The sequence below is a fragment of the Canis aureus genome, chromosome 35 (assembly GCF_053574225.1).
Source record: "Canis aureus isolate CA01 chromosome 35, VMU_Caureus_v.1.0, whole genome shotgun sequence".
NCBI classification, from domain to species: domain Eukaryota; kingdom Metazoa; phylum Chordata; class Mammalia; order Carnivora; family Canidae; genus Canis; species Canis aureus.
Genome location: NC_135645.1, coordinates 4,845,564 through 4,861,714, shown reverse-complemented (window position 1 = coordinate 4,861,714; position 16,151 = coordinate 4,845,564). Strand labels below are relative to the sequence as shown.

Here is a 16,151-nt window from a genome sequence, read left to right as displayed (position 1 = left end):
AGCTCGGAGAAGGACCTGGTAGGCCCGGCCGTGGGCATGCTACTGCTGCAGGCACATGAGAAACAGATCACTCGGAGATGACTCCCTAGACGATGCCCAGCCCACAGGTGAGGGCTGCACTGAGGTGAGGTCTGGGGTTTAGAGCCAGCAGGACGGAGGTGGCCCGGCGGGGTGTAGGCCCCCCACTGCCTACTGTGAACGTGAGAGTGCAGAAGGCATTTTCAGGAGGCACTTGACCACACCTTGCTTTGCTATAAGATGAGCATTGCCAGGCAACCTTATTTCCCATCTTAACTTCTATCAGAAAAACACACTGCCAAAAACCGAAACCACAACAAACCACCCAGCATTGTAAGGCAAGGATCCTCAATTGTTTTCCGGCTTTCTTAGGTTTCCTCATCACTTACGTGACTAATCCCTCTTGTCCCTCTGTGGCCAGGCTGAGAGGGCTTTGGGTAAGCTTGACGACTGACTGGCAGGAAGAAGGACTTGTTGGAAGCCTCTTAGTATTATAATCGTCTCCTTCTCTTGCAAGTGCACTGCGGACAGCAGAAACAGAGTTTAAACCTATCAAAGAAAGGACTGGAGTCCGTGACAAAACCGAAACCCTTCCATCGTCTTACAAACACCACGTTCAGGCCAACTTAACTGCGAAAAATCACTAGACTCACTGGTCAGTATTTGAAATCCAGGCAGAGCACACACCAGTTTATTTTGAAATGCAACACAGGTCAGTAGTTTATGGGTACAACTTATTACCACATTGACATTATCAGGTAAAAACGCTTCCAAATGCATGCATAGAAAGTTAGCCATAGTCTTGGAACTCCTTATGTCTAAATATACAAAAAATACATTTAAATTATATAATTTTAGTGAATCAAAGACTTATAAAATTACAATTTTGGTTTTCACAACATAGAAAAAATACAAAAATGACTATTATATGTGGCTGTATGATTTTTTTTTTACCCAAATTTCAAAGGAGTAATAGGTACTGGTTTTGATGTTTTATCTAGAAACTCAGAACTGAAAATAACTTGCAGGTCGTAGCACATCATTGCCGATCTTCTGTTATAAATGAATAACCCAAACAAACCAGTAGAGAGGAGGGCACAATCTGCATGTGCCTCTTTATCTCTACACATCTTCTAAGCCCCTTTCTGTGGGAAGTTTGCTCCCGAGGAACACATTCTGTCTGGAAGGACAGTGCTTTATCCCATGACTAACTCTCCACGGTGCCTTTGATGATGGTCAGTATGTGTTAAATGAGTGATCACAACCTGAGCAAACGGAACCCAGCGAGATGCCGATTAGCAGCTTGTGTCTACAGAGCACTACTGCGCACCTCAAAGAATTCTCTCCTGGAAAATGGTCCCCGGGGGGCGGGGGGTGGGGAGTCTGAAACACCCAACCAGGTGGGTGGCGGGGCAGATGATACCTTTGACTACGTCCTGAAATGGAAACAGTCAGCCTAACAAAATAGCCACCGAACGCCACCTCGCACTTTGCAAGATGTGACCGTTGGTGGGGTTGGGTGTTCTCAATTCAGAAAAGACCACTAGCCCATCAAAGGAGGAATTAATTCAGGTTAGAGTTAAAGAAACCAGTTACTGAGAGGGGGGAATGAAGGACATGGCCCGGGCATACCTTACTTATCCGCCACCAGCCTTTTAAATGTTGATGGATCAAAATACACACTGGGGTGGAGACCCTTTCTCAGGAGGGAGTTGCTCGCTGTCTTCTTGCTGCCAAGGTTCAATCTGATGCAACACCACTGTTGGCGACAGACTGTTCTTCGTAACTAGTGACAGAGTCTAACAGAGAGGCCTGGATAAAACCCCCAATCCACTGATCCTGGAAAACCTACATTTTTCATCCCATCTTCTATGACTGTTCCAGAAATGACTGAAAAAAAAAATCTTACCCAAACGAAGCAATAAGACTAATATAACTCAAATTGTTTCTATTTTACAGTAGAAATACATTTTGGAAAAAGAAAGAGAAAAACACATGAAAAATAATCTTTCCTCTATATTTAGTTTATGAAGTACAAGAACAGATTCTAATCTCAACATGCCCAAGTTAAGACTGCTGACTTGAAGCAGAATTTTAATGCTCAATTCAAAAATAATTTTATTATACATCTGCCTGCATTAAATTTGAGGCTCCATACTTTCTTCTCATTTTCATCTTAATTATCAGGCATCTATGAAAATAACATTTAAAAAATTAGTTTTCCATCATGACACTGTTCTAACTATGTAGTATGCTAGTAAGATAGGCTTTTAAAATTTCAAGTATCAACCATTAGAAAAAAAAAAAAAAGACAAAAAAGAATCCACAAAGACCATCCTATGTTTAAAATCTAATGCAAATCTGAACTTGGGCTTTACATTTTCATTAACCCTTTCCTGAAGAGTCTTAAATGCACAGTTGAGCAATTAAATGGTATGAAGACACGGTGGTAATTAGACATGCCTACGTGACCAAAGTATTTCTTGGCTGCTCGAACACATGGAGATGACACTGCATTTAGCTCATGTCTGCCCAACCGGGACACTCTGCTGCCTCTGGGTTTACAGCTTGGTAGGAACTACACAGGACCATAAATCGGAAAAGTATCCCAACAGGAGAGTTGAATGAAATTGAAAAATAAAAGGGTGTAGGAACCTATTCCTGAACGTTCTTCGGGATTACATTTCTAAAGCGACACCTTCCATGTGCTTCCAATGACAGATTCTCTGTCCCTGATGTGACTAGCCTGGCTTTGGGTCCATGAGTGAGAACAGCTACTGGTCGGTACATTACTCGGAAGTGTTTTGAGGATGATACGGGGAAAGGCACGTGTCATTTGCTTGTGACTGAGCTTTCCCTTTGTGAGAACTGTCACCGTGTTAGAACGTGACTGAGGCTGAGCCCTCGATAGGATAGGTTCTCGACGATGTAGACACACTTAAGTTCAAGCACGTTTCTTAGTGGCAAGTGGACATGACTCAACTGAAAACAAACCACAGGGTTCTAGCTGTTTTCAGATTATGGGCACTACCCTAGGCTTCGCAGACATGCACCTTACACAACTCATTCACTAGATAGGAGGGGGTAGGTCCCAGCCATAACCTCGTAACATTCCAGAGAACAAGGTTTGCCACGTCAGAAATGCAGACTTTCCAGCATGCAGTCAAGCATTTGGAAGAGAGAATGCTGAACACACCGCAGTCTGAAACACAACCCTCCTGCACGCTGGGCCTTCAGCGGGCACGACTTCACTACTCAGACTGTAACTCTCGACTACTTAGTGTTACAGATCTTTATTTAGCAGATACATGAAGGAAACAGGAGGATGGAAAATGCCAAATCCCTTTCCAGTGCCATCATAAATATTGGGAACTTCGGGTTGAAAGAGCATGCTGAAATGGACCGGCCAGGATGTTTTATGTAACAGTTTCTGTTGTTGTTGTTGTTACTGTGTGGTGGTGGCGGCTGTTGTTGTTTAATAAAATCCCAGGCCTGTATGACACTGGATTTTGGTTTTTGTTTTATTATTTTTTTAATATTTTAAAAATAGTTCTTACTTATTTTCTATGAAACGTACTGGGAACTCAAAAAGTCTGCAGCATTTTTTTGTCACTGAAAAGTTTGTGTTTTGGGGGTGCGCAGAAAGCAGGAGCTATTCAAATTTCTTGTGTTCTTCAGTGTGAGAAAGGACCTTTCTTCTCTGGTGTATCATGTGGAAGTATAACTGGGGAAAAACTGTAAGAAAAGAAAGAATTGGTTAAGACCACTTACAACTGCATGTTGTATTTAAAGCACATGGACTTGAGGTCCTCTTTGACTCTGCTTTCTCATCCAGTATCCAAGGCAGGGAACATGGTGGGCTTGGGGAACGGGAGGAGCAATGCAGAGACTTACCTTTTCCTGTTTTAGCCGAAGGAGAAGGGTGGTACAGACGGGAGGGACAGGCGGTACCATCACTATGATTACCCATCAAGAGGCCACAGAGCTGCCAAATAACTCTCTACCCTCTCTCTTAGTGTCTTCACATTTATTCTCTGATTCTACAAGGAGGTGACTTCTAGTGATGGACCTGTCTACAGAGGAGGAATGCAAGCCCCAGAGAGGGTAGGTGACTTGCTGGGGGGTTCACAGCAAATTCTTGACAATTCTTGACCAGGCTCTGGGCTCCTGACACTCAGTCTAGTCCCTTCTGTCACCCAAGGGAATCTACCAAAAGTACTTCCTGAGAAACGTTGTTCCCTGAGTGGGAAGACTGATGAAGGGGAAGAAGGCCACGACATTTCATGTGAACATGAAGAAGCCAAACGTGGATGTAGAAAGTCCTTAGGAAAAGTAAGCTAATATCTTAGGCACTAGAGATTCTGCTCTTGGTCATTTTTTTTTCTTAAAGATTTTATTTTATAGGTTTTTATTTATTAGAGGGGGAGGGAAAGAGGGAGGGAGGGAGAAGGGGAGAGAGAGAGAGGGAGAGGGAGAGAGGGAGAGAAGGAGGGAGAGAGGGAGGGAGAGAGCGAGAGCGAGCACACCATCAGGTGGAGTGGCAGGCAGAGGAAGAAGCAGGCTCTCTGCTGATGCGGGGCTCAATCCCAAGATCCTGAGATCATGACCTGAGCTGAAGGTGGATGCTTAACCAACTGAGCCACCCATTTATTTGAGCAAGAGCAAGCGAGCGAGCGAGCGAGAGAGAGAGAGAGAGAGAGAGCAAAAGCAGGGGGGAGTGGCATAGGGAGAAGGAAAAACAGGCTCCCCACTGAGCCAGTAGCCCCATGTGGGGGCTCAATCCCACATGGACCCTGAGATCATGACCTGAGCTGAAGGCAGATGCATAACCAACTGAACCACGCCAGGTGCCCCTATTTATTTGAGAGAGAGAGAGAGAGAGAGAGAGAGAGCAAGCTCAGGCACAGGAAAGCTGGGGGAGTGGGGCAGGAAGGGAGAGGGAGAGAGAATCTGAAGTAGGCCCTACACCAACATGGAGCCCAAGAGCCACTCCATCTCACAACCCTGAGATCATGACCTGAGTGGAAACCGAGAGTTGGATGCCTAACCGACTGAGTCCCCTGTTCTTGGTCATTTCACAGATTACTTTAAAGAGTACTGGTTCTCAAATAAATGGGGTGGTTATCACCTCCCCAGGAGTATTTGGCAGTTGGGGATGGGGACTATATTTGGAGGAGCGAGGTTACGGGCATTTAGCATGTGAGGCGAAAATGCCCAAATCTGCAATGTGTGACAGTTCCCCAAACTATTAACTGCCCCATCTGAATGTCCCCAGGATTCCTGCTGGGAAATGCCAGCTGAAGCTACCTGGCCTTCACAAGGTTATTGCGAACTGGGGGTTCAACAATATGGAACAGACTCCAGCCAGATGGCCTTAAATGTACAATATCCTTCCTTTCCTCCCTTCCCTTCTCAACAGCTCCAATCTGTATTTTGTAGGCAGTAACCTGTATTTCTGAGGAGGTAATTTCTACTACTTCCCTGACAGTTTCTTCTTCTTCTTTTTTTAAAGTAGGCCCCACACGCAGTGTGGAGCTCAATGTGTAGCTCAGACTCACAACCCTGAGGATCAAGACCGGAGCCGAAATCAAAGGTTGGACGCCTAACTGACTGAGCCACCCAGGCGCCCCGACAGTTTCTTCCTTTTTAAATGGGTTCCAAGTTGGCCAAATTTCAAATTCTCCCAAAGTACTCCAAGACATCAGTGGGTGTGTGCACATAGATCTGATAAACTGCAGAGGAGGCTCCGATGCTGAACAGGGCTGCCATCCACTCTACCCGCTATTTGCAGGCAGGAAGTTATTCAGAGAAAAGACCCAGCTTGTGCATATAATTCAACAGGGAGAGAACTATTCTGGTATGAAAGCCAGAAAATTTGACAAGCTCTATAATCTAAAAACTGGAAGTAAAGATATAATTAAACCATAAGGAATGCTAATTGCAATCATTTAAAAATGTGGGGCCAGTCATATTTCTATAGATAAACTTTAGTAAAGGAAAACTTTGTGGCAAAGTACACTAAGGACTTTTCCACTGGTTGCAGGGGTGGTTGAAGCTTCGCTGTTAGTTCAGAGGGTGTGAGGAAGGATGACCTAGAAGCCATTCACCAGGCCCTTGGTGGCAGTTAAAGCAAGATGGGAGAGCATCCTCATCCCCACAGGCAAGGGCCTACTGGCTACCAAGAGGACCAGAGGTCAGAAATGGAGGGTAGGGATGGCCCTTTTAACTTTTTACAACTTCAGAAGTTTCTCAGTCCCCAAGCAAAGGAATGTATGAGGGAGGCCAGGGGAATGGGGGTACTTGGGCTGGAGGTTCTCTACAGTTCTGGTAATGACCCCTTGGTGACCAGAGCTTGGGTGACACTGTCACCATCTGAATTACCCACGTGTTTAGACTGGACCCAACTATTATGGCTGGAACAGTTCCAGATACATGGCTACTATTTTTTTTTTAAAGATTTATTTATTTATTCATGAGAGACACAGAGAGAGAGAGAGAGGCAGAGACACAGGCAGAAGGAGAAGCAGGCTCCATGCAGGGAGCCCGATGTGGGACTCGATCCTGGGTCTTCAGGATCAGGCCCTGGGGTGAAGGTGTCACTTAAACCGCTGAGCCACCCAGGCTGCCCCATGGCTACTATTTTTAACCATGGGCTACAATGAAGAAAAACCCCAAGAGAATCTTGACCTGACAACATGCTACCCTCAATTCTACCCTCTGCTCTCCCAGTCCAGGACACATGGAATGGAGATGGCCGCTGTGCACGTGAGTGCTGTGGTAGGGGTGGGGGTTTCTCCACGGAGAGGAAAACTTGGAGGCTGAGAGCAAATGGAAATGCTCTGCCTAAGGCAAGTTTTTTCTCAGTCTCTTTAAAAATCTGAGGTGTGCTTATGGTTACTGACAATCTAGAGAGTGCTCAGCATCTTAGTGTCCTCACCCGACGTCAGTGTTTCTCATTTTTCAGGGTTTTTTTTTTTTTTTTTTTTTAAATCCCCACCCCTACTGGGTGGTAAAAGCCTAGTTTTACCAATTTGGAAGCAGGAAATGTAGACAGGACTTAGATGTCTACTGAGTCCCATAGATACTATACATACTGCAGCTGCAGTGAAGTGGGAGAGGAGCACCTTGTAAAGGATTCCAAAGCACCCCAAAACAGGAAACTCTTAGGGCCATGGCTCATGGGCCACAATTTGGGCTACATGTGCAACAATGCAACAGTTGGGACCATAAAGAAAGGCTGTTACTTTGTATAATACATGTATCTCACCAACTTCCCATTAAAGATGAAAAGAAACTTAAGTTGTGGAAAGAAAACCAAATTTGGTAAAGGAGACTGGATGTCAACAGCAACCCCTCTTAACTCTGCATTTTCTTCTTATAAATACAAAGTTTTGGAAAGTTGGAAATGTGCTGCTGGCTGGAGTGAACTGTACAAACTGGTCTCAATATTAACAACCTAAACAACTAAAAACATCCAGGGCCACTGGCTGAGGCTGAGGCTGAAAGCATAATGAGTGCCAGCAGACACAAATGATTTGTAGCACAAGATACGGTCTGGGCTATCATCTTGAGCCTGAGTGTGGGGTCAGGGATTTGGAGAAAATCTGTCCATCTTTATTTGAAATCAACCCCTTTTCTTGGTCTATAGGAATTAAACTGTCTTAAGGAAGCACGAATATAGACTTGAACCAAGTGAAGTTCTTACCAAAAGGACGCTGAGAACCAAAGAAGGGGAAGGAACCACAGTAAAGAAAGCCAACTTTGGTTGAGAACACCGCCCCCCTCCCCTGCTTTGTTTTCTCTTCTTTCTCACTCTGAAGGCCCAGAAAGAAAGTCCCACAGAACGGGGATTGTTTTCCTTCAGGAATCCTATCACTAGGGAAGACTGCCTGTGCCTGTCCTGGCCCCTTAACTAGACCAAGGTGGGGGGAGGCAGAGGCCAAAGACTGGGCGCTCACTGGTTGGCCATCAGAGCACAAAAAACCTAGGAGGTACCCAGAGACTCAGGCTGTCCTGGAGAGCCGCCCCAGGAATGAAGACCTTCCTTCTCTGGCAGACTAAGAGCTCAGAGCAACTCTGAGGTAGGGGCCCCAGATTTCTGCCAATGTGGCAGCACCCTACTATTGGTTTGACTTTATTACACCCTCCCTGCTCCTCTTCCAGTTATCCAATCTGGCATCTACCTCTCATTCATTCAAACTTTAAGCTGAATTTATTTATTTATTTATTTATTTATGTATGTATGTATGTATGTATGTATGTATGTATTTATGTATTTATTAAAAGATTTTATTTATCACACACACACACAGAGAGAGAGAGAGAGAGAGAGAGAGAGGCAGAGACGACACAGGCAGAGGGAGAAGCAGGCTCCATGCAGGGAGCCCAATGTGGGACCTGATCCTGGGGCTTCAGGATCACGCCCCGAGCTGAAGGCAGGTGCTAAACCACCGAGCTATCCAGGGATCCCTTGATTTTATTTTATTAAAGATTTTATTTGAGAGAGAGAGTATGCGCTCAAATGCGGGGAGACGGGGGCAGGCAGAGGGAGAGGGAGAAGCAGACTCCCTACAGGGAGCTCAACATGGGGCTCGATCCCAGGACCCTGGGATCATGGCCTGAGCCGAAAGCAGATGCTTAACTGACTGAGCCACTCAGGTAGCCCCTTATGCTGATTTTTAATAAATCCTGTGGTGCCCACTGGGATAATATGTGTTACTCTGGGTGTGGCAAAACTGCAACTGAGAATTATTGCTCTAGAGAGTGAAAAATGAAACTCTAAGGGGACAAAACAAAAAAGATGAACAACCGTAAGCTAATTTTTTATTAAATTTCTTGACTCTTCTCTATTGATGTTTTCTTTAGAAAGCAACTATCTTTTTCAATTTGAAGAGAAAGGGCCTTTGGCCATCATGGTTCCAGCACCAGAGAGGAGGCCTTGATAATTAATAAGGAAGGGAAAATGAATCATTAAGCAGAACTGCTGTTCAAGAATTCCTCCAAGATAAATGCTCACATGAAATCTGGATGTAGTTTTTTTCTCACAATGCATGAAATGTGATTTTCCACAGAAGGACACAAACATGTCGCTTACGATTGTTCGGATGATTCATTCAGTTCACGCTGTGGGCTGGAGAAAAATCCAACCTTCCTATCTGAATTTAACCTGAGGTTTAGGGAAGAATATAGCATCTTATAGACCAAAATAAGATTCACAGTCACAATGGCTACAGAAATAGCTCAATGAGAAAAAACTTTAACTTCATATGTCTTCGGGTAGAACAAAATCCTTTTGGGTATGTGAAAATCAATCCCAGGATTTTAAGTGAATAGCAGAATTCGAATAAAGGACTAAACAACTCTTCCTCAGCAAACAGGACTCACTTCACAGAAGCCTCAGAAATGGCCATTTCTCCTTGTTACTGAGTACACTGATAGGCACTTTTGATTATCTGTATTTAAACCTTTAGCAGTACTATTAAAATAATTGGAAACTGTTCTGAAGAGAACATAATGTCCTGTTCGGATGATGTTAGTGCATATTTCCAAACAAGAAAATAAGAAATATAGAAAAAAAATCTATTTTTATTTTGTTATTTGTTTCTAGTTCACTATTGATACCTTAAAAATGAAGTAACTGTCTATTCTGATATAATGAAAATGCAAAAATATCTTTACAATGTTTCCCAAATACCATAATAAGCCATTCTCAAGAAACAGAAAAAGTCAAGGTAAGGTCTTTAATGGCCTTTTTTGCTTTGCACTCAGTGCGATCCCCCAATAGGTAGTTCACCTTTCCTGGTATTCACTGTTTCAAACCCACACACGGAGAAGGGCTGCATTGTGGCAGCTGTATTGAGAAGCGTTCATCTTTATTCGACTAGTACCAGAGAAAATCCCCTCTGCAGTCAGCACTCAATAAAAACCAAAGCATTCCCAATAAATTAGATTTACGTTTACTTGGATATGGTATAAAAACATCTAGAAACATTTGACTCTAGTTATTGTAGAGCCAATTTTAAAAACGTAAATAAATATATGCGTTAATTGTTTACTTACTTGGAATGTAGGAGATCATTATCAGAATTAGGAATGCATAATAGTCAAAGGAGAAATTGTATTTGTTAGGTAAACTGATGGAGTACAGGCCAGCCTGTCTGACAAAGGGCAAAGCGGCATATATGGTGAGCAGTTCTCCTGACACTCCCATTGGGTACAGCACAATGAAAAGTGTGTACCTGAAATAAAACAAAATATTCATGACTGAGACTCCAAGACAGCGTTAATAAAAAGATACCCCGCCCCCCACATCAGTACTTGTCTTTCAGGAAGCTATCGTTTCTACATTTTCCTATTTACCCACTGTTTGTTTCTTTCCTTTTAAGCCCAACATGGGGGCTTGAACTCATAACCCTGAGATCAAGAGTCGTGTGCTCTACTGACTGAAGCCAGCCAGGTGCCGCTTCTTACCCACTATTTAAATTCAGGTTTTACAAGCCAGTTTTTCAAAAGGGCCTATAGCAGGTACATCTCTGAATGTTCTAAGATAAAATAAATGTGTTTGGTCAGCCTCAAAATTTGGCCCAACTAAATAAATAAATATGGTTTATAGAAGGGTCCTGCTCTGTGGCAGAGGTGGGAGTTGGGCTGGGGGCTTTGCAAAGAGTTGGTGGGGGAGGTGCTGGAGCATGTGTATAGGGATTCCTACACATTGTAGGGATTCATCCCTACAATGAACACCAAGTCTGGTCTGTGGACTGAAAAGAACAGAACATCCAGTGTGCTTATCTGCTACCATTAGTCCAATGTCTATACCTATTATTGTGAAAAATGAAACAGATGCTAATTTTAAAAACCTTCAAAAATTCCCAATAGCTTTTGGTCACTGTATAATTTTTCAATGATAATAATAATAATAAAACCCCACAACCACTATTACCAGGGGAATCCACACAGTTTTTTTTTTTTCACCTCAAAAAGTTCTCTAATGTTTCAAAAAGAATTCAGAGAGAAGTTCATCATATGAAACATTATGGAAATCATTCTGAGGTGTAAGTATTGCTAAAGAAACTATCAGCTCAGATTTTAAAGAAGCTCTGGCTCTTTGTGGCTCAGCGAGCATTCTGGGCTCCAAACTTCCAGGTGCACAAATTTGCTGAGAAATCGGTGACAAAGAACGGAAGCCATGTTTCTGTGTTCCTGGGCGCTGCCAACTTCAGCTCTGCTAAAGGGGATGGTGGACCGGGAAGATTCTTCCATTGGCCACGGGCAACCACACACAACCACGGACAAAAGAATCCTTCTCCACTGTGAAGATCAGGGCTTGGCCAGCCTACTCTCCCTGTAACAGGAGATGCTCCCACAATGCCTGCCCAGGTTGGCTAGCAACTGCCATCTCTTCCCATCCTTCCCCTTTCCTAATAAAACTGTGTACTGGAAAAAGAAAGTACAGAAAACTGTGTACTTGAAATGTTGGAAACAAGTGGTTTTAGGTCTCTAATTTAGTCACCAGACTCCTATATTGTCTGGGCACCACCATTTTCCTTCTATGAAAAGGAGGCACTTGAGCCCCAACGACAATTTTGATCCTTTTGCTTTGTCACTCTCACCACAGTCCTCTCCAATTCAGAAAACCACTCATAACCATCTCATGAATTAGCTCAGATAAACAGATGCACTGTCAGCCTTTTACCCAATTCATAAGTAAGATTACTGGTAAAAATGATCAAAGCAAAATAAAATTGCTGACAAGATAAAACCACATGTAATGTTGGTTATTAATTAAAAATTAAGAATCATAGCTCTTTGGCAAAATGGAGATTAGGAGAACGGGACTTGGTCCAAAAAACATAATGGCAGGGGCTCCTCAGCAAAATTTGACATGAACAAAAAGGGATTACATCAAATCTCTATTGAATAATTTAAATAATCGATCCAATAAAAATACTTATTTAAAACTAAAGTGTTTCTATTAATCAAACTTAAGCAGTGTCCCTTATCCTGATGAAATCCACAGACCAGTCTCAATCATCAATCCCAACTCCTGTCTCATACAATTAAAAAAAAAAAAAGAAGTACAGATGACATCATACAGCTTTATTTTTAGGAGACTGGAGGCAATATTTAGCAATAAAGGACAAATACAGTGATGGATCATTTCAAAAGCTCATCTTCATCCCATGTACTTTACCTGGCCCATTTGATGAGGTAAGGCAGATGGTTTAATAGGCTGAAAGTATAAAAGGAGTAACGGATAATTTCTGTGATGGTCCAGGCAATAACAAACAGGAGGACACTGTCTTCACTCTGTACCTGAAGGAAATGAAAAACAAAAGCAAAAGCAAACACATAAAACATTTTAACGAAGAAGCACTCTCCGTGCGCAGTGCCAGCCCCCCGCGCCCTTGAAGAGCTTGGGGGCGGGGGTGGCAGTAAGCAAGTGGCCACAGCACAGGATAGCTGGCCACATACAGGAACACGTGCCGACGACAACTGTGTAGAGCTAAGTGATTAGGGACAAGGGAGAAGAACTCAGCTTGCTGAGGAGTAAGGGAGGCAGGAACAGGAATTACACAGATGAGTGAGTTTTGTGTGTGGGTCTCCTGTGGAGAATGTGGACTGATGTTGGTGGGAGCCAAGACTAGTTAGATAAGAAGACAGGGATCCCTGGGTGGCGCAGCGGTTTGGCGCCTGCCTTTGGCCCAGGGCGCGATCCTGGAGACCCGGGATCGAATCCCATGTCGGGCTCCCGGTGCATGGAGCCTGCTTCTCCCTCTGCCTGTGTCTCTGCCTCTCTCTCTCTCTCTCTGTGTGTGACTATCATAAATAAATAAATAAAAGATATTTAAAAAAAAAATCTACACAGTGGATTAAAAAAAAAAAAAAGAAGACAGAAGGTGGAAAGCTTGGGGGTTTTGTCCATTGATAAGAATTTTAATTTGATTTGCATGACAACTAAGAATTTGAACATTTCACAGAAGGGGAAGGTGGTGACTGAAACACAGCTGAAGATGAGGCTAATTCCCTGGGTAGGACGAATTCAAGTGAGGGAAGAAGAGCCAGAGACCGCCTGAAAGGCAGGGCCCATGTATGCCCTCCCACTCTTGACTTCTTCCCCCAGATGAAGCTTGGTTTAACTTAAAAATTAAAAATGCAGGACGCCCAGGTGGCTCAGTGGTTGAGTGCCTGCCTTTGGCTCAGGACCTAATCCTGGATTCCCAGGATCGAGTCCCACATCGGGCTCCCTGCATGGAGCCTGCCTCTCCTCCCTCTGCCTGTGTCTCTGCCTCTTTTTCTGTGTCTCTCATGAATAAATAAATAAAATCTTTATTAAAAAAAGTTAGAAATGCTTCCATGCTGACCACAGGAGGGGCAGAAAGCCAGAAGAGCTCTGGAATTTCCAAATTCCTCGGAATTGCTTTTACGCTGCAAACGCAAGGAACTTTAAGCCAGCCAGCCCTCTAGGTGATTTTTAGGGGCCGATGCCTTGGACTGCAAATCTCACATGGACACGTACTTCTGCCACCCTGGCATTTGCTTGGTGCCTCCGCCAGCCCCCTAGCCAGCTTTACGATGGTTCTGGTAGGCTTGAAGGCCAGTAACTAGAAACTACCTCGCACTCAATCCACTCACGTTTTCTTGGATCCGAAACAGGTAGAGAGTTGGGTGTTGCTAAGAAATTCCACTGAGTGAACATAGCAGATTTTGACAAGATGGATCTTCTCCGTCTCATTCCTAACACCTAATACAAGAAAGGTGCAGCATTCTAACCTTAACTTTTCTTCTTTGCATTTGCAATGTGAACAGTTTTTAGCACTTATATTCTTCCTCAGAAAGTGTACATGGAGCGATCCACCTACACAATAAAGTAACTAGTCATTTACATATCTATTAACTAAATTGCTCTGACAAAGAATTTCATAAATGCATAGTTACTAATCCCTAAAAATAATAAGAATTTTACATTGTCAAGAGCAAGAGTACTTTTTGTTTTCCTGGTGCTCTTAGCCAAAGTGAAACCTAAACACCTCTGAAGCTTTCATGTTTTATTTTTCAGTCTGTCCCTAAATCCTTGCTTTAAAACCCATCTATACTAAAACATAATTTCAGAGCACATTTTGCTTTTTGATGTATTTTGTAATCCTCTTCATCTGAAGGAGGTATATTTTACAGCTATGAGATGAAGCCTTGCTTAAAGACCTCTGGGTTGCAATAGGAAGTTCTTCCAATATTTTGCATTCTAATCATCTTGAAAGCAGGGAATGTGTTTTATTCATCTTCTGAGTCCCAAAAGCACTTTGTGCTTTTCACAAGTAGAAGCTCAATAAATGTTTGTGGAGCAAACAAATTCAATTCTCATCAGGTCACTCCAAGACTAAGTTCCTGCTTTTGATACCTGATATTAGTTTCTGTGCAGTCTTAAGTAGCCTTCAGAAAGACACGTAAGAAACAAACACCCCCCCAAACCTTACACTTTGATCCAGCGTAATCTGACTCATTCCTCACTCCCAACCCCCAAGTTAGACTTGAACCAAAAGAACTCTAATAAGCTCAGACTCTGGCTGAATTTGTAAAAGCAGCTGCTCCCAGAGCCCAGCTGTGAAGACCATGTTATAATTTTAAAAAGACAGGGACTCCTGGGTGGCTCAATGGTTGAATGTTTGCCTTTGGCTCAGGGCATGATCCCGGGGTCCTGGGATTGTGTCCCCCATCAGACTCCCCAAGGAGAGCCTGCTTCTCCCTCTGCTACGTCTCTGCCTCTCTGTGTCTTTCATGAATAAGTAAATAAAATCTTTAAAAAATTTTTTTAAAAAGACAGAATAGGGGAAATGGCCATTTCACAGAAATGATATCTTTAGATCAATAGGAAATACAACAGTATTATTAAGAAAGGACTTGGGAAGGGGCGCCTGGGTGGTTCAGTCAGTTAAGCGCCAACTTTTGATTTCAGCTCAGGTTATTTTTTTTTAAGTATTTATTTATTTACTCATGAGAGAGACATACACACACACAGAGAGAGAGGCGGAGACACAGGCAGAGGGAGGAGCAGGCTCCATGCAGGGAGCCCGACGTGGGCCTCGATCCTGGGTCTCCAGGATCATACCCTGGGCTGAAGGTGGCGCTAAACCGCTGAGCCACCCGGGCTGCCCCTCAGCTCAGGTCTTGATGTTAGGGTCATGAGTTCAAGTCCCATACTGGGTTCCACACTGGGTGTGGAGCCTACTTAAATAAGCAACAACAAAAACAAGGGACTTGGGTAAAGCTGGAGATCAAGCTTATTTGATTCGCAATTGTCCAATGACACAAAATAGCGGCAGAATGTAATGAGTTGAAGCTAGTAAGATCAATGTTCTCAAATGGATATGTGTACACCCGTCTTCATAAAAGAGTATTATTCACAATAGCCTGAAGGTGGAATCAGCCCAAATGCCCATCAGCAGTTCAATCCATAAACATAATGTGGTCTATACATGCAATGACATTAGTCTTAAAAAGTAAGGGAGTTCGGACACATGCTACAATCTGGGCGAACCTTGAACGCAGTTTGCTAAGTGAAATTAGCCAGTCACAAAAGGACAATGATCTCACACATATAGTACCCAGAACAGTCAGATTTAGGGAGACACACAGTAGAAGCAGAGGGTTGCAGGGGCTGGGGAGGGGGTCAGGAAATAGGGAATAAACGTTTAATGGGGGGTAGAGTTTTGGTTTGGGAAGATGAAAAATGTTCTGGAGACAGATGGTGCTGATGATTATACAACCATGGCAATGTACTTACTGCACATGAACATACACTTAAAAATGGTTAAAATGGTAAATTTTGTTACCACAACAAAAAAACCCAGTAAGATAAGATTTAACCAGGTTAACTATAAAGTTACCGCCACCACAACAAAAAACCAGAAACAAAAGTTACCACAACAAAAAACCCTGGTAAGATTAAGATTTACCAAGGTTAACTGTGAAGTTATACATGATTCAGCTACAACAAAATGACTCCGTTATAGGATGAGGAAGACCTAGCTTATGAATCTAAGAGATGAGGAGTTTTTGATGAACCACAAGCTTCATATGTGCCAACAGGGTGCAGGTGGTTGTTCAAATGACCGACCAAACAACCACGCAAGCAAGCA

The 16,151-nt window shown here is 43.3% G+C and overlaps 1 protein-coding gene across 1 annotated transcript in view; it reads right to left on the bottom strand.

Moving 5' to 3' along the window:
• Nucleotides 1-680: 680 nt before the first annotated feature.
• The window catches only part of HACD2 (3-hydroxyacyl-CoA dehydratase 2), a 111,348-nt gene continuing 95,877 nt past the window's right edge, over nucleotides 681-16,151 (bottom strand). Inside the window, exons 5-7 of the mRNA XM_077884316.1 lie at nucleotides 12,209-12,330; nucleotides 10,078-10,256; nucleotides 681-3,753 (exon numbers count right to left, since the gene is read on the bottom strand). Coding sequence (XP_077740442.1) covers nucleotides 3,671-3,753; nucleotides 10,078-10,256; nucleotides 12,209-12,330 — 384 coding nt within the window. The 3' untranslated portion in view covers nucleotides 681-3,670. The remainder of the gene's footprint in view (nucleotides 3,754-10,077; nucleotides 10,257-12,208; nucleotides 12,331-16,151) is intronic.